General features: G+C 42.6%; 1 protein-coding gene across 2 annotated transcripts in view; it reads left to right on the top strand.

Annotated features, from left to right (window-relative positions):
* Positions 1–25,667, top strand: part of LOC132380954 (6-phosphofructo-2-kinase/fructose-2,6-bisphosphatase 2-like) — a 129,659-nt gene that overhangs the window by 31,516 nt on the left and 72,476 nt on the right. Inside the window, exons 3-9 of one of the 2 annotated variants that reach the window (XM_059949976.1) lie at positions 4,396–4,492; positions 10,039–10,105; positions 11,651–11,725; positions 15,074–15,130; positions 16,926–17,050; positions 19,276–19,483; positions 21,436–21,582. In XM_059949976.1, coding sequence (XP_059805959.1) covers positions 4,396–4,492; positions 10,039–10,105; positions 11,651–11,725; positions 15,074–15,130; positions 16,926–17,050; positions 19,276–19,483; positions 21,436–21,582 — 776 coding nt within the window. Of the gene's footprint in view, positions 1–4,395; positions 4,493–10,038; positions 10,106–11,650; positions 11,747–15,073; positions 15,131–16,925; positions 17,051–19,275; positions 19,484–21,435; positions 21,583–25,667 lie in introns of both variants that reach the window. The other variant, XM_059949975.1, reaches the window with a different exon arrangement.

Raw genomic sequence — 25,667 nt, 5'->3', positions numbered from 1 at the left:
CCATTTCTGTAGAAAGATTTGCCAAGCGAAATCATGGTCAAGATCATGATTCCCTACATCATATAGCATGACACATATTGAATGAGTGAATCTGTAGAATTCTTTGCCCAAGGAAGCAGTAGAGACTACCTTATTAAATATACTTAAGACACAGTTAAATTGAGTTTACATAGTAGGAGAATTAAGGGTTATGGGGCAAAGGCATATGGGTGAAGCTGAGTCCATGGCCAAATCAGCCATGATGTTATTGAATGATAGAGCAGGCTTGATGGGCCAGATGACTCCTCAGGATGTTGTCTTCATGGTGAGTACCACAGAGCATGCAAATTCTACAGAATCCCTCAGCATATGCTCCTATCTAGATATTGCTGTATGAAACTTAAGGGAAGCTGTTACAGAATGGCATTTGGTAAAGTTTTAATTAGGAGGGTAGTCCAAGAATACCTATCTAGTTCGTAACCCACCATCATTCTGTAGATTCCCAAATTCATATCACTTTTAATCCAGGTGCTGAACTGTAGTGAAAGGCTCTCTTTTTATGGTTAACTACCATTAACCGAGGGGTCATGGACTCCAAGTTGGGAACTATTGCTTGAGATTGAAAGCTTTCTGATAGCATGGCTTTTAAGCTTTATCAATATGCAGCATCATTCTATCAGGGTTAACTCACACAAAACTGGGAAAGAAAAGAAATTTAATATCTGAACTTAGCTGAATTAATTGCTCGAGCAAGTGACTCTTTCTTGAACGGGAGTCCTGAATGAAGCAGTGGTCCAAACTGTATCGTGGATAGATGTGAAGGTGAACTCGATAAATTTCATGCTTAACCCAACTAATACCATAATATGGAATCCAACAATTCATTAACACAAAGTAATAACCAGAATATAATCATAAACAGAGCTGCAAAGGAACAAGACAAATTTAAAAATATTAAAATCCATAAATTCCCTTGTTTAATTAGACATCATTGCACTGAGACTTGCAACCTCTTTCACCTTTTTTTTGCCGCTTTTTATGCTTTCATTCACCATTCAAAGTTGCCCCACAAAATGGGAGGAAATTGAGAAAATCAACACAGGAGAGACACTGAAAATAAGGCACAAATTCCTCTCATTGCAAAAATGTGGTGCCACAACAGCTGAATGTCAGCAAGACCCAGGGACTAATTATTGATTTCAGGGGGAAGAAAGCAGAGCCAGCCTTCATTGGGGATCAGAGGTGGAGAGGATCAGCAACTTTAAATTTCTTGATTTTATGATTTCAGAGGATCTGTTCTGGACTCAGCACACGAGTGCCTTTAAGAAGAAAACACAGCAGCAGCACTACTTCCTTAGAAGTTTGCAAAGATTTGACAAAATTGTATGGATGTGTGGTGGAGAGTATCATGGCCTGTCATGGAACCATCTATTCACTTGAACAGAAAATCTGCAGGTGCTGGAAATCCAAGCAACACACAAAAGATTCTAGAAGAACTCAGCAGGCAATAGAAATGGCCCAGTTCATCATGGGCAATGCTCTCCCCGCCATTGAGCACATCTGCACGGAGTGCTGTCACAGGATAGCAGCATCCATTATCAAGGACCCACACCACCCAGGACATGCTCTCTTCTTGCCGTTGTCATCAGGAAGAAGGTGCAGGAGCCTCAGGCCCCCCAACCCCGTCAGGTTCAGGAACATGAACAATCCGGCTCTTGAACCAGATAGGATAACTTCACTCGCCTCATCACCGATCGGTGCCCAAAACCTACTCACTTGACTCACTTTCATGTTTCATCTCATGTTCTTGATAGTTATTGCTTTTTTTAATTATTACTTTTTTTCCCTTTGTTTTCTTTTGTATTTGCACAATTTGTTGATTTTTCGCACATTGGTTGTTAAAACGCCCTGTTGGATGCAGTTTTTCATTGATTCCATTGTATTTCTTGATTTTCTGTGTATGCTCGCAGGAAAACAAATCTAAGGGTTGTATATGATGTCATATATGTACTTTGATAATAAAGTGTTGTTTGTAATATATGACGGCCAGAGCTTTTCTGCAGCCCGCACGCCATTTCAGCCTGCTTGTACTTAAATTCTCCAGAGGTAGAGGGCGACATTGTCTTGTATTTACCCTCGGCAGTCGGAATCAGAATCAGGTTTAATATTGTGGCATGTGTCATGAAATTTGTTGTTTTGCAGCAGCAGTTCTTTGCAATATATGATAAAACAATGCAACAATAAAAGTTTTTTATATATAAAAATTAAAATAAGTAATTAGTGTTAAATGAGAGGAAAGAAACAAAATAGTGAGTTAGTGTCCATGGGTCCATTGTCCATTGAAGAAATCTGATGGCAGAGGGAAAGAAGGCTGTTGCTGAAGCATTGACTGTGTATCTTCAGGCTTCTCTACCACCTCCTTGATGGTAGCAATGAAAAGAGGGCATGTCCTGGATGATGTGGGTCCTTAGTGGTGAAAGTCGTCCTTTTAAGGTGTTGCTTTTTGAAGGTGTCCTCAATACTGGGGAGGCCTGTGCCCATGATGGAGCTGGATGAGGTTGCAACTTTCTTCAACTTTTTCCAATCCTGTGCAGTTGCCCCTCCATACGAGACAGTGTTGTAATCAGTTAAGAGTGCTCTCCACAGTACATCTGTAGAAATTTGCGAGTGCCTTTGGTGACCAATTTTCCTCTTGCTCTTAATGAAATATAACTACGGTGATGCCTTCTTTACAATTGTATCAATATGTTGGGCCCAGGATAACTCTTCAGAGACAGTGACACCCCAGGAACTTGAAATTGCTCACTCTTTCTATTTCTGATTCCTCAACGAGGACTGGTATGTTTTCCTTCAACAGCTTCTTCCTGAAGTCCCAGATTAATTCGTTGTTCTTACTGATGTTGAAGCAAGGTTCCATCGAGTGTTCCATGTATATGCACTTGTCTCTTTGACCACTGATGGGTTTCACTTCTGACTGCTTAGAAATTACTCTGTTTTTGTTCTTTCTAGGTTCAAAGTAGCTAGCCTTTCATCTTTCTGCATTGAATTGCTTATTACCATAATTAATACCTTTGTAATTTAACCCCTTCAGCTGTTAAATTTTCACATTCCATGCACTTTTTCAAGGCCTTTGTGAACACTATCACTTCCCACAAAGGTTGACCATTTTGGATAATACAAAGTAAGGCAGTATTCTCCGTAATTTCTGCCATTGCAGATTTACCTTTCAATCAAAAGAGATTCTGCAAATTTTGGAAATCCACATCAACACACACAAAATGTTGGAGGAACTCAGCAGTTCAGGCAGCATCGATGGAAAGGAGTAAACAGTTGTCCTTTTGGGCCAAGACTTTTCAACAGGATCCTGGGTTAAAAGTTTACTTTATAACATATTGTGATTCATAGAAACATAGAAAATAGGTGCAGGAGTAGGCCATTCGGCCCTTCGAGCCTGCACCACCATTCAGTATAATCATGGCTGATCATCCAACTCAGAACCCTGTACCTGCTTTCTCTCCATACCCCCTGATCCCTTTACCCACAAGGGCCATATCTAACTTCCTCTTAAATATAGCCAATGAACCGGCCTCAACTGTTTCCTGTGGCAGAGAATTCCACAGATTCACCACTCTCTGTGTGAAGAAGTTTTTCCTCATCTCGGTCCTAAAAGGCTTCCCCTTTATCCTTAAACTGTGACCCCTCGTTCTGGACTTCCCCAACATTAGAAACAATCTTCCTGTATCTAGCCTGTCCAATCCCTTTAGAATTTTATACGTTTCAATAAGATTCTAAATTCCTCAATCTTCTAAATTCCAGTGAGTATAAGCCTAGTCGATCCAGTCTTTCTTCATAAAAAAGTCCTGCCATCCCAGGAATCAATCTGGTGAACCTTCTCTGTACTCCCTCTATGGCAAGAATGTCTTTCCTCAGATTAGGGGACCAAATCTGCACACAATATTATAGGTGCGGTCTCACCAAGGCCTTGTACAACTGCAGTAGAACCTCCCTGCTCCTGTACTTAAATCCTTTTGCTGTGAATGCAAACATACTATTTGCCTTTTTCACCGCCTGTTGAAAAAGGCAAATGGTATGTTGGCATTCATAGCAAAAGTTCTCAGTTTTCAGCCCATTACAACTTGGATTAGAGATTCTCTTTTCTGTGCTAAGCTTAATCTCAAATTCCATTATTTTTTATAGAGGTTTCATTCAAGAAGAATAGTGATGCCCAAGTAAAGGAGTGTGTGCATGTGCTAATAGAGCAAAGAACGTTTTATAGATTCTTTGACAAAGGAAGGGAAAGAGCAATTTTCCAAAATTCCAGGGAACTGGAGTGAAGAATTGAGTTTTTTCACCAAGTATGTACAGTTCTCTATACACGTTCCTTCATTTGCTAATACCTTCCTCTTTGACTTGCAGTTTTTAATCTGGGTCAGTATCGCCGCGAAGCTGTGAAGACGTACAAATCATATGAATTTTTCCGTCATGATAATGAAGAAGCCATGAAAATCAGAAAGTAAGTTGTCTTTTCTCAGCTTTGCTGAGTGTGTTTGCTAACCTGTCAAAGTGGTTCGGAAGTTAATGGCTATCCCAGGAAAGTACAGATTTGCAAATGATGTTTTTTCCCCCCTCTGGGCTTCCTAGTTTTCCCCATCTCATACCCTCTCTCCCTTTTACTGCCAATCCTTGCAGCATCCATGGAAGAAAAGATATTTTGGCTGAATCCATTTGGCAGGAGACTGGAGAGAAAAAGCTGAAGAGTAGATTTGAAAGGTGGGAGGAGGGGAGAGATAAACACCCAAGCGATAGGTGAAACTTGGAGGGGGACTTTCCTCCGCCCAGCAGAACTTGTCCTCACTCTAAATAATTTCTCCTTTGGGTCCTCTCACTTCCTTCAAACAAAAGGTGTAGCCATGGGTGCTCACATGGGTCCCAGCTATGCCTGCCTGTTTGTCGGCTGCATGGAACAGTCTTATGTTCCAAGCTTACACTGGTGACCATCCTGCACTTTTCCTACGCTGCATCGATGACTGCATTGGTGCTGCTTCCTGCACCTGTGCTGAACTCGTCAATTTCATCCACTTAGCCTCTAATTTCCAACCTGCCCTCAAATTGACCTGGTCCATTTCTGACACTTCCCTTTCTCGATCTCACTGCCTCTATTTTCGGACACAGCTTATCTACCAATATCTATTATAAACCAACAAACTCTCACAGCTACCTGGACTATACCTCGTCCCACCCTGCTACTTGTAAAAACGCAAGCTCCTTTTCTCAATTCCTCCATCTCCACCACATCTACTCTCAGGATGAGGCTTTTCATTATAGAACAAAGGAGGTGTCCTCCTTTTTTAAAGAAAGGGCTTCCCTTCCTCCACCATCAATGCTGCCCTCAACCACATCTCTTCCATTTCATGGAGGTCTGCTCTTCCCCCATCCTCCCACCACACTACCAGGGATAGGGTTCCTCTTGTCCTCACCTACTGCCCCGACAGCCTCCGCGCCCAGCATATAATACTCCGAAGGGATCACTCCCTACGCGATTCCCTTGTCCATTCATCCCTCCCCACTGATCTCCCTCCTGGCACTTACCCTTGCAAGCAGAACAAGTGCTACATCTGCCCAACACCACCTCCCTCACTACCATTTAGGGCCCCAAACAGTCCTTCCAGGTGAGGTGACACTTCACCTTTGAGTCTTTTGGGGTCACGTACTATGTTTGGTGCCCCTGGTGTGGTCGCCCATTTATCAGTGAGACCCGACGTAGTTTGGGAGACTGCTTCGCTGAGCATCTACACTCTGTCTGCCAGAAGAAGCGGGATCCGCGGCCATCTTTTTTAAATTCCACTTCCCATTCCCATTCCGTTATGTCCATCCATGGCCTCCTCCACTGTCATGATGAGCCACACTTAGGTTGGAGGAACAATACCTTGTATTCCGTTTGGGTAGCTTCCAACCTGATGGCATGAACATGGATTTCTCAAACTTCCAGTAATGCCTCCACCCCCCACCATTTCCCATCCCCTTGTCCCTCTGTCATGTTTTCTCCTTCCCCGCGCATCGCCTCCCTCTGGTGCTCCTCCCCACCTCCCCTTCTTTCTTCCATGGCCTTCTGTCTTTCATAAATCAACTTCCTAGCTCTTTGCTTCTTTCCTCCCTCCAAGTTTCACCTAGCACCTTGTTTTTCTTTCCCTTCCCCCCCAACTTTCAAATCTACTCCTCAGTCTTCAGGCCTGCTGAAGGGTTTTGGCCCAAAATCTCAACTGTATGTTTTTCCATTGATGCTGCCTGGCCTGCTGAGTTCCTCCAGCGTTTTGTGTGTGTTGCTCGGATTTCCAGCATCTGCAGATTCTCTGTCTCTGCTTAGCCTTTATCTGGCATGAAGAGTCAGTGTGTCAGGGAGGCATGTGTCCACGTCAGAGTAGCTGCTGGCATGCTGCGTGTTGTTATCACATTGACGCAAATGCTTTTCCAGCTGTGAGAAGCAGGAATGCTGATTGAGTGGTCCTCCTTAATCTGGTGTAGTGTATCTGTGAACAATCTGCATTTATGTAGTGATGTTAATCTCAAGAATTGACGATGTGTGCCCAGTGAAAGGAAGGTTGTAAGGTCTGACAAAACCCCTGGGTCATGGAGGGTTGTGAACAAAACTGAAGAAGTTGGCGCAAACTAACAGCAATATTTAATTTGCATGTCTCTATCTAACTACAATGATATTTTTATTTCAAAATGTCTTGTGTGAATTTTGAAATGGTTTGCTAATTGTTGGACTAAGTTTGTCAATTGTTACCGTTTAGTAATCATGATGAGTTAGAAAGAACCTGTATTTACTGGCAAGTACCTTTATTGTGAACTTACAGAACTGAGTAAGTGTGTGCTCACCTACTAAGTCTCCCTGACCCTCCATGAACAGTCAAAGAATAGAAAAGATAACACCTGGTAAAGGAGTCTATGCTGGCCAGGTGTTCCTCGTGGTCCTGATCTAATCTCCACGTGCCCAACATGGGGTCCTCCACAAAATGCTGGAAAAACTCAGTTGGCCAGGCAGCATCTATGGGGGAGAAAAGTAGGTCACGCCGCAGCCCGCAACGTCGACTGTACTTTCTTCCATAGATGCTGCCTGGCCTGCTAATTTCCTCCAGCATTTTGTGTGTGTTGCTCGGATTTCCAGCATCCGCAGATTCTCTCTTGTTTGTGGGGTCCTCCACATTCGCGATGGTTGGTCTCCGGAAAGTTATTGCCTCTTTGCATTCGAAGCTTTTTTATACTCCTTTCTCACCAGTTCAAATGTTGCGCTTCAATCTCATTGGCTCGAGGTCACCTGACCAACCTGGGTCACCTTCTTATTGGCTCTGGTCCAGGGCTACAGCCAATATTGTTCTATGACCTTTGCCCTCAGCCTTGGTCTTTCGGTTCTTTTCAACTCTTAGCCAACTGAAACCTGTCAAACCAAGTGACCCAGACACTGAACCTAACAAGATTACAGATTGCTCCTCCTGCAAGCTTGCCAAGTTACAAAATAAATAGCTATACACACAAAATGCTGAGGAACTCAGTGGGCCAGGCAGCATCTACGGAAAAGAGCAAACAGTCGATGTTTTGGGCTAGGACTCTTCATCAGGACTAGGAAAAAAGATGAGGTCAGAGTGAGAAGGTAGGGGAGGAAGAAGTACAAGAGAGTTGGTGATAGGTGAAACCAGGAGAGGGGGAAGGGTGAAATAAGGAGTTGATTGGTGAAAGAGGTACACGGTTGGAGGAGAGGGAATCTGATTGGAGAGGGTAGAAGTCCATGGAAGAAGGGGAAGGTTGAGGAGCAGCAGAGGGAAGAGATTGTCAGATAAAGAGATGAGGTGAGAGTGGGAAATGGGAGCGTGGAATGGTGAAGGAGGGGCAATTACTGGAATTTTGAGAAGTCGATGTTCATGCCATCAGGTTGGAGACTACCCAGATAGAATATGAGGTGTTGTTCCTCCAAATTGAGTGTGGCCTCATCACAGCAGAAGAGGACCCCATGGACTGACATGTCAGAATTAAAATTGGTGGCCAGTGGGAGATCCTGCTTTTTCTGCCTGATGCAGCATAGGTGCTCGACGAAGCCATCTCCTGGTCTACATCAGGCCACACTGGAAGCACTGGATACAGTAGATGACCCTAACAGACTCGCAGGTGAAGTGTTGTCTCACCTGGACGGACAGTTTTGGGCTCTGAATGGTAGTGAGGGAGGTGTAGCACGTGTTCTGCTTGCAAGGTTAAGTGCCAGGAGGGAGATCAGTGGGGAGGCGAATGGACAAGGGAGTCACATAGCTACCTGGATTGTACTTGCAGAGAGTTGGTGAGTGGGGGGGGGGGGGAGAGGTTGAGAGATGTGCTTGATGGTGGGACCCCGATGGAGATGGCAGAAGTTATGGAGAATTCTGTGCTGGTGGGATGGTAGGTGAAGACGAGGAACGCTATCCCTAGTGGGGTGACGGGTGGATGTGATGAAGGCAAATGTATGTGAAATGGAAGAGATGTGGGTGGGAGCAGCATTGATGGTATAGGAAGGAAAGCCCCTTTCTTTGAAGAAAGAGTTGGTTATAGAATGAAAAGTATCTTCCTGAGAGCACATGCAGCGGAGATGGAGGAATTTAGAAAAGTGGATAGCATTTTTACAAGTGATGAGCTGGAAAGAGGTAGCTGGAAGAATCAGTGGGTTTATAAAATATATCTATTGATAATCTGAGTACTTATGTTCTGTCTGTCAGAAAATGTGTGATCTCCTGTCAGATACTCACTGGAATTCAGAAGGATGAGATGGGGTCTCATAGAAACATATAAAATTATGAAAGGGATGGATAAGATAGAGGCAGGGAAGTTGTTTCCACTTGTAGGTGAGACTAGAACTTTGGGACATATCCTCAAGATTCAGGGGAGTAAACTGAGGTCAGAGATGACGAGGAACTGCTTTTCCCAAAGAGTGGTGATGCTGTGGAATTCTCTGCCCAGTGACACAGTGGAGGCCACCTCAGTAAATATATTTCAGACCAGGTTGGATAGATTTTTACATAGTAGGGAAATTAAGGGTTATGGGGAAAAAGCCGGTAGGTGGAGATGAGTCCATGGTCAGATCAGCCATGATTTTATTGAATAGCAGAACAGGCTTGACGGGCCATAGAGCCGACTCCTGCTCCTATTTCTATGTTCTTATATTATAGCCCTTTATCTCTTTCACCAATCAACTTCCCAGCTCTTTACTTTATCCCCCCCCTCCTCATGGTTTCACCTATCACCTATTACCGTATACTTCTTACTCCCCACTCCCCTTCTTACTCTGATTTCTCATCTTTTTTCCAGTCCTGATGAAGGGTCTCAGCCCAAAACGTCAACTGTTTATTCATTGCCATAGATGCTGCCTGGTCTGCTGAGTTCCTCCAGCGTGTTGAGTGTATTACTTTGATTTCCAGCATCTGCAGATTTTCTCTTGTTTGTGATAATAAATAGCTATTTGTCTGAGAGTGGTCTCAGGTTTAACAGGTCATTTGCTGAAACTGATTGGATCCATATTCAATTGCTTGATGAAATTATCCAAGCAGGAAATCAGTTCACAAGAAGGTGGCTGCAACGGCAGACTCACAAAAATGGCTGCCTACATTCCTGTTTCATGCTTTGTTGTTCATTCTGGCTAACACTGTCTTTCTAATTTATCACCCTTAGCCAATTGCAGTTGGACTGAAGCAAGTTATTCCAAGCGAATTTCTCAGATTATGATCAATTTTCTTTAGGGAAATCCTAAATGCAAATATCTATATTTCATGGCTCAGATAATAATTGACATTGTCTCTATGCAAGGCAAGATTCAGAATAGTCTTATTCTGTGGTTGTTTCTACACCATATTGCCGTGGAAAGTGATTTGAAACCAATTCTTAGATCTTTATTCCCCCAAGATACTACCAAATTGATGATTCATCGTTCCCCCACAGAATTATTACTTTGAGAGCTCCTTTCTCTGGAATACCATCTTACTAAGCAATTTAGCTGCTGTTGAAAACTCTCTGAAATAACTTGCTCTTTGCTTGTCACAGGGAATGTGCCATTGCAGCACTGAAGGATGTGAAAACCTACCTCACGGATGAGAACGGTCAGATTGCAGTAAGTTGACTTACTGTGGTCCTCTCATATCTGCCACATTTCATTGCCATTAGTTTAGTCCATATGATTGTTTTTTCTTATGGTCTACTTAGTCAGCCTTTTTGATGTTCAGCAGATTATTTCCTTTGAATACTGGAGAATTTTCCTGCTACAAGCCACAGTATTATCTGTTTGATGTGATCAAGGATTACAGTAGATAGATACCTCAAAGTTGCTGTGCAAGTTGATAGGATGGTTAAAAAGGTGTATGGAGTGTTGGCCTCCATTAGTCTGGGGACTGAGTTCAAGAGCTGCAAGGTCATGCTGCAGTTCTGTAAAATTCTGGTTAGACCACACTTGGAGTGTTATGTTCCACTCTGGTCATCTCATTATAGGAAAGATTTGGAAGCTTTAGAGAGGGTACAAAGGAGATTTACCAGGGTGCGGTCTGAATTGGAGAGCATGCCTTATGAGGAAAGGTTGAGCGAGATAGGGCTTTTCATTTTGGAGTGTTTGAGGATGAGAGGTAGCTTGGTAGGGGTGGACAAGATGAAAGCAGGCATTGATCAACTGGATAGCCAGACTTTGGGGTACATAATTTTCAGGAAAAATTTGGAGGAAAGTACAGGGGTAGTTATTTTTAACGTAGAGTTGTGGGTGCCTGTAACTCTCTGGCAGGGGTGGTGGTCGAGGCAGACTTTCAGGCCGTTTAACAGACTTCGATAAGTACATGAATGATAGAAAAATGGAGGTCTGTGTGGCAAGGTATGGTTAGATTGATCTTGGAGTCCATTCTAAGATCAGCACAACAAAGTGGACCAAAGGTCCTGTATAGTTCTACATTCTATAGCACTTAGGGATTTCAAATTCCCAAATAGAACTGGGGTTTCCTTGGAGCATCTCAGAGCAGAATTTCTAAGGTGTGTTCAGGAGAGGCACACTTTGTCGATGGACAAATTAGGGAAATAGTGTTGCTGAACCTTATTTTGGGAATATGTCTGGGCAGGTGGAAAAAGGGCCAGTGAGGGAGGGATTAGTAACCTTAGCTCCATGGATTTCAAAGTAGTCGTGGAAAAAGGCAGGGCTAGACCAGGAATAAATTGGGTAAGGGCCAATTTTATTAGTAGTAGACGGGACCTGGTTAGGATCGTCTATTTGCAGTGGGTCTACATGTGTACATAGAAACATGCAGTTCTTTCATGTAAAGTTTCTGGCATCTTCCCCCTTCCATGCCAGTCCCAAAGAAGAGTTTCAGCCCGAAACATTGACTCTACATTCATTTCCATGGATGTTGCCTGATGTGTTCAGTTCCACCAGCATTTTGTGTGTGTTGCTCTGAATTTCCAGCATTTCCAGAGTCCCTTGTGTTTATGTAAAGTTCTTAATGGATTTGTTCATTGACTGGGTACTCTGACAACGCTGACATTACTGAGAAATGTAGTTCTCTGGCTGCTCATCTTGTTATTTAACTGCTTACAGTCCTTTGTATTTAAAACTAATCAAATTTGTAACTATGTGGGAAATTTAAACTCGGTGCAAATGTTTTTCTTTTTCCTTTCATCTCAGGTTTTTGATGCGACCAACACAACCAGAGAGCGGAGGGATTTAATCCTGAATTTTGCACGTAACAATACATTTAAGGTTAAGATCAAGAGTAATGATGTAAATTTCTCAGAATTGTTAACAAATTTTTGACTGCTAATTCCCTATAAGTGATTGTTTTTGTCCAATCTTATCCACTTATTCATTAACATTGTTTCTCATTACTTTTTACTTTAACAACAGTAGATTAAATGTTATAATTGGAAATGGTTTGCATTTTGAGAGATGGTAGTAGAAAAGTACAGCACAGAAACAAGCCCTTTGGCCCATCTAGTCCATTTGAACCATATAAACTGCCTACTCCCATCGACCTGCACTGGGACCAGAGTCCTGCACACCTGTACCATCCATGTACCTATCCAAGCTTCTCTTAAACATTGAAATTGAACTTGCATGCACTACTTGCACTGGCAACTCGGTCCACACTCTCACGACCCTCTGAATGAAGAAGTTTCCCCTCATGCTCCCCTTAAGCTTTTCACCTTTCACCTTTAGCCCAAGACCTCTAGTTGTAGTTCCACCCGAATTTAAGTGGAAAAAGCCTGCTGTACTTGCATTTACCCATCTACACCCCTCTCTTAGCATACCTGGGCCCATGGATTCCTTGTTTAATGGTATTGTTCCACAGCATAAGAAAGGCTGGAAATCCCTAATCTAGATTATGCAAAGAAAATTCCCATTCTACATGGGATGTGAGGTCAGGTTTTATTGTTCATTCTTAGTTTTATTAAAGTGGTTGGTTTCCTTGACCTTGTTGGATCTCTTCATTTTCCGATCCTTGGGGTTGTTCCAGGAGGCAGGAATGACGAGCAGTCTTCATTCCAAGAGTTCAGTTTATTTTGGAGTACAAGCAAACTTGCGAATACTAAGCAAACTAAGTAAAGAGCTGAGAAATGATGCTAAGGGATGTATGGATGCAAAGACAAAGGAATGACGAAGCCAGGATGGCACCTGTGAAAAATCTCACGTTTATAGTTAAGGGAAGAAATTCCATTGATAGATAATCAAATAGGCTAAATTACAACAATTACATCACATGGGTGATGTGCTGATACTTAGCCAATGAAAAATGAGGAAGATGATAAACCATTAGCTATACTGCTTTCTGCCAATGAGTGGGGATGAGTCACCACATAATATGCAAAATATGAATTTGTTAAAAAGTACAGGTGTTATTAAAAAGTGTTATTTTTTTAAAAAGTGGTTTCCAACAACCTTTTCATATGAGAATTAACTACATTCCGCTGGGTCTGGAGCTGCATATAGCCAGATTGGGTAAGGACAGCAGGTTTCTGTTTCTATGAGATCCAAGTCAAACAGGTGTGATTTTATTGAAGACTGCTAGATTCAGATTCAAACTTATTGCACGTACACAAAGCATACCAACACAACCTACGGCTGTGCTGGGGACAGTCTGCAAGTGTTGCCACACGTTCTAGCACCAGCATAGCATGCTGTCAGTGCTCAACCGAACAACACTGAACACAACAAACAAGCAGCAAAATAGCAACATCAAACCAAGCCCCTTTCCTCCCTCCCACCCACCCACACACATGGTTAATCCTCCAAGTCCAGGACGAGACTCCATTCTCCAGACTTTGAATTCCAGACTTCCAGTCAACCTTCGAACTTCAATATCGACCCCAGACGCTGGATTCCAAGCTGAACTTTGGGTATGCTGACTCACTGGCTCTTGTGTCTCCTGCTCACACGGACATCTGATCCTGGGGACCTGGGACAGCCCAATGCCTGTGGATGTCCTTTGTCACCCATCCACATCCCTGGCGTTTGTGTGCATAGCAGATGTGTAACTGCAGAGTCCTCCATCCTACGTCCACATCGCTGGTCTTCAAGCACAGAGCAGAGGTGTTGCTATTCCTAACTTTATAATTCCTGATTTATTTCTTTTAAATTACTTAACATAAGAAACAGGAGTAGCCCATTTGGCTCCTCACACTCACTCTGTTGTCCAATTAATCACAGTCCATCTTTCCCTCAGCTCCTGTACTAATGCCATATTCGTCTACTTCCTTAATATTACAAAGATCTATTGATCTCAGTCTTCCATATCTTCAGTGGATGAGCCTGTTAGAAAGAATGCTCGAGGTTCACTGTGTTCTGATTGGTTGAATAAATTATTTGTTAGTTTTGACTAGATTTGCCTCTGATTCTAGGAACCCCAGTCATAGGATGCTTTTAAGTTTTTGAAATTCAAATATCAACTATGATTTAAATTTTCAAATGAGGTTAATACTCTGAGGCTCCCAGAGGTCAGGTTTGATCGTGGATATTGTGTCCTAGCTGCCTACGTGATACACCAGCCAGAGCAGTACGCTATGGAGAGCAAGCTGTTGCCCATGCAACAGACTCCCCTCTCCAAACAGCTGATGAACCCAAAGGAAGGGGCAGAGACTGATACAGTTTGGCACCAGCTGTTGCCAGTTAATGTTAAACTCAACGTAGGTCTGCCTTAGGGAGTCCAGCTCCGGATTTGTCCTCAGGGTTTACTCCTGAAGCCTTCCCCATGAGTGGATACAGCCGCAAGGCAGTGGAGGTTGGAGATCAGAGTTTTCCTTCTGCCAAATGAGTTGCCAACTATGCCTGACGAGCCCCATCTTCCTTAAGAGGCTGGTTTTAAGACACCAGTAACCCATTTTTGCCACTTTTCCTGTCAGTAGAAACGGTTCTGCCAGGCTTGGTAGCTAAGCCACATGTGAAGGCCAGGAGCTGGACTTGGTTGTCAGAAGTTATTTTGGTGCACACCATTGGGAACATTTAATAAATAGTGGGAGCTTAACCCCATTACCACCCTCCGGCTATAACAACCTTAAGAAACCAGATCGATACTCTAGATACTTGAGTACTGGCTCTGTAACATGGTCACAATGCTCTGATAACTAAGATCCCAGTTACTGCAAAATTTCATCCAACAAGATTTGTCTATAACTGAGATTGTCTTTGTTGAGATTCAGCACTTTCACTGGTATTGTATTGAATGTTACACATTTGTTTTTGACAAAGGTGACTTAGCAAATTTATAAATGAAAGAAACTACAATAATTAAGCAGTTTCTGGGACAGCAAACAAACTGCTAAAGGAACTCAAGAGGACAAGCAGCATCTGTTGAGGGACTATTTCTTTGTCTTCATGGAGGCTTCTTGAGCCCTGATGAAGGGTCTTGGCCCAAAACATTGACATCTACTCCCCTCCATGGATACTGTCTGGCCTGCTGATTTTCTCCAGTACTTTGTTTCTTGTTCTAGGTTCTGGCACCTGCTGTCTCACCTTTGTCTCAGTTCTAATTCATGACCTCTTTCATTTCTTGCTATGTAGCAGGATAATCAGTTTAATATTTTTAATCAAGACTGAATTAATGTTTGTTCCCAGGTGTTTTTTGTTGAATCTGTCTGTGATGATCCAGAGGTCATTGCTGCCAATATTAAGGTATGTAATATCTGTTATCTTCAGCCCAGGCCTTGTTATCAAATAAGATGTGGCAAACCATTATTGAAGAGCAAATTATCTCATTGGCTGGGGTGAAATGTAGATAAATATCCCTGATATTGCAAAAATAAATTATTGAAGAGATTGTTCATTTTGTCCTGTAAAACTCAGTGAGTTTCTCAGTTCTTGTTAGCATAATGTACAGCTGCACTGTCGAATATTCGGTAACTTCACAGGAAATAGTCATTTACTTACTGCCCATTACGCTGCTGGCCTTTGGGGCAGCAATGGAGGTCCTCCATCTCTGTCTGTACAGGGGATTCCTCATTGCTGTTTCTGTAGCAATTGTTTTTTGACCAGTCAGGGTTGTTAGCCCTGACCTGAATCCTCAAATCTGGAAGACCAGTGGACCACTCTTAGTCTGGCCTCTATACTTTGAACTGTTTGACATGGGTGACTATACCAAAAGCCATAGCACAAGGTCCTAACTCCAGCCAACATAGCTTTCCAGGTCACTGAGGCAAGCCTCCAAACGCTACGACAAGGTTGTGGTCCTCTTGGAGGAGGAAATAGTCAGCTGTGACCATAAATTACTCAACAGACTATTTAGGATCCAACTATTAAGGAGCGTGTTTTGCATAAACAAATGCACTTCTACTCTATGCCTGGCCCACTTGTTGTAGAGCTCATAACTAAACATCACAGGGCCTTGCAATACAGCTGCTCCATCATTTTCATACATTGGCTAGAGAGAGTCATAGAACACTACAGCACAGACACAGGCCCTTCAGTCCATCTAGGCTGTGCTGAACTCCAAGTCAGTAGATGTCAGGAAAGGGACAGAAACTCATTAGTATCTCCATTAAAAGCAGATGGCAAGACAGGTCAGAATCAGGTTTATTATCACTGACCTATGTCATGAAATTTGTTTTGATGCAGCATTACAGAGTAAACATAAATTACTATAACAAATATATATCGTGCAATGAGAGCAGAATCTGGAGATTCAAACGAGAGGACATAATTTGAGAGTTAGGGGTCAGAAGTTTAAGGGAAACACGAGGGGGTATTTCTTTACTCAGAGAGTGATAGCTGTGTGGAATGAGCTTCCTGTAGAAGTAGTAGAGGCCAGTTCAGTTGTGTCATTTAAGGTAAAATTGGATAGGTATATGGACAGGAAAGGAGTGGAGGGTTATGGGCTGAGTGCGGGTAGGTGGGACTAGGTGAGATTAAGAGTTTGGCACGGATTAGGAAGGCTGAGATGGCCTGTTTCCGTGCTGTGATTATTATATGGTTATATGTTATATGGTTATAAAAATGAGGTAGTGTTCATGGGGTCATTTAGAGATCTGATGGTAGAGGGAAAGAAGCTGTCTTTAGGCTTCTGTACCTCCTTATCGATGGTAATAATGAAAAGAGGGCATGCCCAGGATGCCAGGCAGCCTCTATGGAGAGAAGAACAGTGAACACAGCGGCTCCCACCCTTTTTTATGCCATGGAGTCCTGCCACTAACCGAGGGGTCCTTGGACACCAGGTTGTGAATCTCTGAGTTAAGGTTCCAGGTTGATGATGTTTCATCAGAATTTGGAGAGGTTTATTTTGAGTCGCAGGAAAGGAGAAGGTTGATGGAAGTGTCAGGGGAAATGGAAGGCACAGAGTGGTGTGGGAGTGGTCTGAGTGAAGGTACTGATGTTTCCTCTTTGCTTATGTAAGAGTTAAGAAGTGGCCACATGATTTCCATCTAGGTGTCAATCCAAATGTTACCTGGCATCACTTTCCACATGTTATTTACAGGAGGTAAAGGTTTCAAGTCCGGACTATGCAGACGTTGCAGAAGACCGGATAATGGACGATTTCCTCAAACGCATTGAATGTTACAAAGTTACCTACGAACCATTGGATCCTGATGACTATGACAAGTAAGTTTTAAAATAAAAGTTGTTAGGGATTCAGAGATTAATGGAATCCTGATGCAAGTAAGACAAACAATCCATGAGCAAGGTGAATGGAATCCTTCATGTTACTGGCTATTTTCTGGCACCTTTCTGTATAGATGTCCTTGCTGACGAGTAGGCTGGTGCCGGTGATGCATTTGTCAGTTTTGAGTACCAGTTGTAGAGCCTTTCTGTCCACTGCCATGCTGTTTCTGTACCTAAACAACTAATGAGAAGTTTTCAATTGAATTAGTGTAAATTTCAATTAGTAATCATTTTGAAATTGAAAAGACAGCTTCGCAAACTGCAGAGCACAGGCTGGATTCTCAAGAGATATGGTTTGCAAGAGAAATGGCCATGAGATGTTCTTCAAAACATTAAGTTAAATGTCAGAGAATGGGCGATGTTAATTGAACTGCATCAAACCAGGCAGCACTGGCTAAGTTATTTTGCACCATTGTGTCCGAGTTCAAGGAAACTTAAAATATTAGGTTAGCTTTTTTTGTCACATTGAAACATAAGAGTGTTTGTGTCAATAATCGATACAGGGATGGGCTGGGGGAAGTCCGCAAATGTTGCCATGTTTCCAGCACTAATATAGCATACCCACAAATTATTAACCCTAACTCGTGTGTCTTTGGAATGTGGGAGGAAATCAAAGCAACCAGAGGAGACCCACGTGGTCACAGGGAGAAAATATAAACCCCTTTGTACTGTGGCGGGAGTTGAACCCTGATCATTAATCTCTGGTGTAAAAGGTAGCATAGCTCTCTATTGCCCTACCATACCACTTACGGACTAGATTGATTTTTGTCAAATAGCACATTAAGAGTGCTCACAGGTATGTTTTCTCTATCCACAGTTGAAGTATTTATGTACTGAGAAAGTTAATCCTCTCAATGTTAATTGTGGATCTCTGACTACTCTGTCCTCAGAATCTTTTACACCAGGGGTTCCCGACCTTTCTTATGCCATGGACCAATACCAGTAAGCAAGGGGTCCATGGATCCCAGGTTGGAAACCCCTGTTTTTAGACCATCTGTGTGAATTACTTGATCCCAACAAATATGTTTGAGCACTGAGAGGTGCCTCCCATGGTAGATATGTAACTTGAAGGAAGTATTGTTAGTCTCAATGTATTGAAGTAAACAGTGTCATCTGCTGATTCTTCATTCTCTAGAGTGTAAACTTTGAGTTTGGGAGACTCTACCAAGGACGTCTCCGGAAGACTGCCAACTGGTGATAAATAAAGACTTTGTATCTTCAGCTCCAGTGACTCAGTCACAGTCACAACAGAGGCTATTTAGTTATCTGTGATTAAAGTTATGATCGACATACTGTTAAATTTTGTATATTTACCTTGTCCAGTTCTTCCTACTGAATACTTTGAATGATATTATATTTGAAGTATTATTTTGTTTTGTATTTGTACAGATTGTCTTTTTTTTGCACACTGCTTGTTGGTGAGCCTTTAGGTTTTCATTGCTTCTGTTTCTTTGTTCTACCATGAATGCTTGCAAGAAAGTGAATCTCGGTAGTGTATGTACTTACTTTGATAATAAATTTACTTTGAAAGTTGACCTATTAGAAAAGCAGATGACAGTGAGATAATTTTAATTGGTGCTGTTGTGATCCTAAATAGAGACCAGTTTTAATAACATAGAATGCCAGAAGTGAGTAGAAAATATCTGCTAAAATACAAGGTATTTCAGTATCATTGTATTACAGGTATGTTGAGTTAAGTGTGAAGCAGGTTGCTGTACCTTATAACTGAGGACTGGTTGTTAATTTTACCTTGAATTGTTTTTTATATTTCATCTATTGTTTCAAAGTTCAAAGTAACTTTATTATCAAAGTATATGTATGTCACCATATACAACCCTGAGATTCATTTTTCTGTAGGTATCCTTAATAAATCTTTAGAATAATAACCATAACAGAATCAGTGAAAGACCTGGGTAATCAACTTGGGTATTCAACCAGTGTTCATAAGATAATGAACTGTGCAAATACAAAAAGAAAAAAAATAAAATAAATAACCAAGCAATAAATATCGAGAACATGAGATGAAGAGCCCTTGAAAGTGAGGCCATTGGTTGTGGGATGTTGTATATTTCTCAGCTTCTGCTCTAAGACATTTAAAATGAAATCTGTGTAAGCTGACTGTTCATTCTGTTAAAACAATGTGTCCTTTTTCTCCTCGTCTTTAGAGAACTGTCCTTCATTAAGGTAATTAACGTTGGTCGACGATTTCTAGTGAATAAAGTCCAGGATTACATTCAGAGTAAAATAGTGTACTACTTGATGAACATCCATGTCCACCCACGCACAATCTACTTGAGCCGCCATGGAGAAAGCGAATACAACAGTCTTGGGAGGCTGGGAGGTGACTCCGGTTTATCTCATCGAGGGAAGCAGGTAAAATAAGGCTTCGTATTCATCGTTCTTATTTGGCTGATGAAGTATATTCGCTGTGGTCTTCTGCTGCTGTAGCCCATCCACTTCAAGGCTCGACGTGCTGTGCGTTCAAAGATTCTCTACTGCACGCCACTGATGTAAGAAGTGGTTATTTGAGTTACTGTTGTCTTCTTGTCAGCTTGAACCAGTCTGGCCATTCTCCTCTGACCTCTCTCATTAACAAGGCATTTTCACCAACAGAACTGCCACTCACTGGATTTTTCTGCACTCAGGATGTGTCTTTTTATTGCAGATCAAATAAGATTCCTCCTCCTTCACAGAAGGCGGTTTCCCTTCATCCACTATCAGCGCTGCCCTCACCTGCATCTCATCCATTTCATGCACGTCTGGCCTCATCCCATCCTCCCACCACCCTACCAGGAATAGGGTTCCTCATGTCCTCACCTACCACTCCACCAGCCTCTATGTCCAGCAAATAATTCTCTGGCATTTCTGCCATCTCCCAACAGGATTCCACCACCAAGCACAATTTTCCTGCCCCCCCCCAGCCTCCCCATCTGCTTTCCAGAGGGATCGCTCCCTACACAACTCCCTTGTCAATTCATCCATCCCCACTGAACTCCTTCCTGGCATTTATCCTTCTAAGTGGAACAAGTGCTAGACTAACCCCTACACCTCCTTCCTCACTACAGTTCAGGGCCCCAAACAGTTCTTCCAGGTGAGGCGACACTTCACCTGTGAGTCTGTTGGGGTCATCTGCTGTACCCGGTGCTCCCAGTGTGGCCTCCTGGATTATCAGTAAGACCCGAAGTAGATTGGGAGACTGCTTCACTGAGCACCTACGCTCCGCCCGCCAGAAAGCGTGGGATCTTCAGTAGCCACCCATTTTAATTCTACTTCCAACATGTCAGTCTATGGCCTCCTCTACGGCCGTGATAACGCCACACTGAGGTTGGAGGAGCAACACCTTATATTCCGTCAGTGTAGCCTCCAACCTGATGGCATGATCATTGATTTCTTGAACTTCTGGTACTGCGCCCCTGCCCACCATTCCCCATCCCTATTTCCCTCTCTCACCTTATCTCCTTACCTGCCCATCATCACCCTCTGGTGCTCCTCCCTCAACTCTTTCTTTCATGGCTTCTGTCCTCGCCTATCAGATTCCCCCTTTTCCAGCTCTTTATCTCTTTACTACCCAACTCTTTACTTCACCCCTTCGTCTCCCAGTTTCACCAATCACCTACTACCTCGTACTGCTTCCTCCCCTCCTCCCACTTTTTTAAACTGACTTCTCATTTTTTTCTCCAGTCCCGATGAAGGGTCTTGGCCCAAAATGTTGACTGTTCACTCTTTTCTTTGGATGCTGCTTGGCTTGCTGAGTTCCTCCAGCATTTTGTGTGTGTTTCTTGGATCTCCAGCATCTGCAGATTTTCTCATTTGTGACTGGATTTGTTTTGTTGTTTTTTTGCACCATTCTCTATAAACCCTAGAGACTGTTCTGCTTGAAAATCGCAGGAGATCAACTGTTTTTGAAATAATCAAACCACCCCATCTGGCACCAACAATCATTATATGGTCAAAGTCACTGATCACATTTCTTCCCCGTTGTGATGTTTGGTCTGAACAACAGCTGAACCTCTTACCATGTTTGCTGCTTTTATGTATTGTGTTGCTGCCACATGATTGGCTGATTCGAATTTGCACTAACGAGCTGGTCTATCTAATAAAGTGTGACTGAGTATATTTAAGAGATTTCTGTTGTCAGTTACATAAATTTGTATATGTAGAAGTACAAATGTTTCCTCAATTTATTTCTGAGATGTACTGTATTGTATATTGTTTTAAGCCGAGCTTGAGTGACGAGGCTGTAAAGGTGCAATCAACTGAGCTGATGTTTGACTTGATGGGTTTTAGTGAGTAGCTATGTTAACTTGCCTTCTTTCTTCCTGTAGTATGCAGAAGCTTTGCGTCAGTTTGTTGAGGAGCAGAGAATTCCAGACCTGAAGGTTTGGACAAGTCAGCTCAAGCGAACAATCCAAACTGCTGAGGCGCTAGGTGTTCCATACGAACAGTGGAAGATCCTCAATGAGTTGGATGCAGTGAGTAGAGTGAAATGGATTTTTAAGTGGATTTTCTCCTGTCGGTTGAGGGTGGGTATTCAGGCTTGGGTACCTCGTCCCAAGAGACCCACACTCAGTGATTCAGGAACAGCTTCTTCCCCTCTGCCACCAGAATTCTGAATGGTCCAAGAACTCTACCTTGTTTACCTTTTGCTTCCGCAATGTATTTCTGTAATTTCTAATTATTTTATGTCTTTGCACTATATTTCACATCGTATAAGTCACTGGTTATGGAATCATGGAACACTACAGCACAGAAATAGGTCCTTCGGCCCATCCAGTCAGTGCTAAACCATTTAAACTGCACCGGGACCAAAGTCCTCCATACCTCTATCATCCATGAACCTAGACATAGAAATATAGAAAAGCTACAGCACAATGCTATGACAAACATGTCCCTACCTTAGAAATTACTAGGCTAACCCATACCCCTCTATTTTCCTAAGTTCCATGTACCTATCCAGGAGTCTCTTAAAAGACCCTATTGTATCTGCCTCCAGCACTGTCACTGGCAGCCCATTCCACACACTCTCCACTCTGTGTTTAAAAAAAAACAAAAGAAACACTTGCCCCTGACATCTCCTCTGTCCCTACTTCCAAGCATCTTAAAACTGTGCCCTCTTGTGCTAGCCATTTCAGCCCTGGGTAAAAGCTTCTGACTATCCACAAGATCAATGCTCCTCAACATCTTATACACCTTTATCAGGTCACTTCTCATCCTCCATCGCTCCAAGGAGAAAAGGCCGCGTTCACTCAACCTATTCTCATAAGGCATGCTCTCCTATCCAGGCAGCATCCTTGTAAATCTCCTCTGCACCCTTTCTATGGTTTCTACATCCTTCCTGTATTGAGGCAACCAGAATTGAGCACAGTACTCCAAATAGGGTCTGACCAGGGTCCTATATAGCTGCAACATTACCTCTCAGCTCCTAAACTCAATCCCATGATTGATGAAGACCAATGCACCGTATGCTTTCTTAAACACAGAGTCAACCTACGCAGCTGCTTTGTGCGTCCTATGGACTCGGACCTCAAGATCCCTCTGATCCTCCACACTGCCAAGAGTCTTACCATTAATACTATATTCTGCCATCATATTTGATCTACTAAAATGAACCACCTCAGACTTATCTGGATTGAACTCCATCTGCCACTTCTCAGCCCAGTTTTGCATCCTATCAATGTCCCGATGTAATCTCTGACAGCCCTCCTCACTATCCACAACACCCCCAAACCTTTGTGTCATCAGCAAATTTACTAACCCATCCCTCCACTTCCTCATCCAGGCCATTTATAAAAACTATCCGAACTTCTCTTATACATTAAAATCAAAATCACATCCTCCACTTGCACTGAACACTCTCACCACCTTCTGTGTTTCACCTTTTAGCCTTAACCAATGACCTCTATTTGTAGTCTCACCCAACCTCAGTTCTGCAAGCCTGCTTGCACTTACCCTAACTATGCCCCTCATAAATTTGTACAGGTAGTCCCCGAGTTATGAACGTCCGACTTACGGACAACTCGTACTTACAAATCGAGGAAGGAGAATGCCATCCGTCATTTTAAGTCCATGCTGTTGATACTGTGTTGAGTGTGTAACTTTGTATTTGGCTTAAATTTTTATTAGCAAGATTTACCTGACCCTGCCCCCCCCCCCCCCCCATTCTGGTCGGCTGGTGGCGCAGTGAGATCAGTGGTGGCTGGAGAACGGAGTTTTCCAAGTTCGATCCAGTGACAGACCGCTCCTGTGCTGGGTTGATGTCGATCCAGTGACTCCTGTACCATCCGTGCCGAGTTGATGTCAAGCTCGCAACTCAACATCGTAAAAAAAAACACTGCCACCTCCAGTTTAAATTCCCACGCGGAATATTGTGGAGGATAAAATACCCAAACCCAGCACAGCCCCCACTTGTCCCATTTAACCTGTCTCAGTGCGATGGACTTTCGGATCCGGGGAATTTACTTAGGACTTAGGACCCAGCGGACCTCGGGAGCCGACAGAAATGGACAATTTCTGTTCCATTGATGGGAAGTGATCGTTATTGAAAATAAAGTGGAAATAATAAAGTGATCGGAAAGAAGTGAAATGCCATCGGTCATTAGAAAAGTGTTAGGCTACAGTCGGTCGACGATTGGAACAATTTTAAAGGATAAAGTGAGAATAATGGAGCATGTGAAAGGCCCTGCCCTGATGAAAGCTACAATTATTACTAAGCAACGCAGTGCTTTAATTATTGGAATACAAGTTTTTAAAGTGTTTTATATGCATAGAAAGGTAAAATATATACTATATATGAAGACAAACATTTGACTCACTGACACTAAATAATACTGGATGTACTTATTCCAACTTACGTACAAATCCGACTTAAAGACAGACTCAGGAACGGAACTCGTTTGTAGCCCAGGGACTGCCTGTATACAGTTTTTCCCTGCTATCCGAAGGTAGAGCGTTCTTATAAAACCGTTTGTAAGCCAAAATGTAAAGCGAAGAAGCTGTTACCATTAATTTATATGGGAAAAATTTTAGAGTGTTCCCAGACCCAAAAAATAACCTACCAAATCATACCAAATAACACATAAAAACTAAAATAACACAAACATATAGTAATAACAGGAATGATGTTATAAATATACAGCCTGTATAAAGTAGAAATATTGTATGTATGGTGTAGTTTCAATTATCAAAATCAGGAAGACAGCGAGCCAAAATCAATTTGGAGGAAAAAAAATCGGCACGTACATGTATGCGCACACAACTGCCCGCACTAGGCTTCACGGTCATGCTAGTCTTTCTCGGGGTAAGCACAAGTATAAAGTGGGTGTCTTTTTCGTAAGAGCAAAAATCCTCTTTGGTTAGCAAAATCAGGTACTAATGTAGGTCTTTTGTAACAGCGAGCTGTTGTAAAGCGAACGTTTGAAAACTGGGGGTCACCTGTACCTCTATCAAACCTCTCAATCTTCTGCATCTTAGGGAATAAAATTCTAACCTATTCAATTTTTCATTACAACTCAGGTCCTTCTGTCCCAGCAACATTCTTGTAAGTTTTCTCTACATTCTTTCAATCTTATTTACATCTTTCCTGTAGGTAGGTGACCAAACCTGCACACAATATTCCAAATTAGGCCTCACCAACATCTTGTAGAACTTCAATGTAACATCCCAACTCCTGTACTCTATCCCTGAATCTGTGAAGGCCAGTGTGCTAAAAGCTTTCTTTACCACCTTATCTACCTGTGACGCCGATTTTAATGAATTATTGAACTGTATTCCTAAATCCCTCTGTTCTACTGTGCTCCTGAGTTGGTACTCCCAAAGTGCTGCACCTCATACTTATCTGCATTAAATTTCATCTGCCATTTTTCCAGTTGGACTCGTCCCTCTGAATGCTTGGTTCTGGCTCAACATCTAATTTAAAAAACCTTTGAACGTGAAGGCTGGTGACAGATGGAACCAGATCGGGAAGGGATGATAGGTCTTCTGGCCTCTATCCCAATCCCGTCTTTTTCCTTGGCAGTCCTCGTGCAGGAAATGTTGAACTCTACTTTTGCTTTCAGAGTGCTGCTCAACCCAATGTGTTCTTCTAGCTTTTGGTTTTCCTTGTTCCCATAGCCCACCATCTTTGCCCTTTCACAGGAAGGATGTTATAACACCAAGAAGAATGCAGAAAAGATTTACTACAATGCTGCCTACACTTGGGTGTCTGAGTTACAAGGAGAGGTTGTGTTTGTCCAGGAAGGACTTTATTCTTTGGAACATAGGAGATTGAGGGGTGACCTGATAGAGGTATATATAAACATAAAGATTAGCTTTATTTGTCACATATAGATGAAAACATTGAAACATACAGTGAAACGCGTCAACAACCAGCACAGTCCGAGGATGTGCTGGGGGCAGCCCGCAAGTGTCGCCATGTTTCCACTGCCAACATAGGCACAAAGAGCATTTTTACATGCTGTATAATAACTATGATCTGCTCCCTGTTTTGCGTTCAAATTCTAATTTAACATTGATTTTCAGCCTGGAAGCTCTTTGAAATGTTTTGTCCTTGATGTGAAGT

This window comes from Hypanus sabinus, chromosome 25 (assembly GCF_030144855.1).
Source record: "Hypanus sabinus isolate sHypSab1 chromosome 25, sHypSab1.hap1, whole genome shotgun sequence".
In the NCBI taxonomy this organism is placed as follows: domain Eukaryota; kingdom Metazoa; phylum Chordata; class Chondrichthyes; order Myliobatiformes; family Dasyatidae; genus Hypanus; species Hypanus sabinus.
The sequence above is the reverse complement of the archived record's forward strand: the minus strand, read 5'-3'. Positions and strand labels throughout refer to the sequence as shown.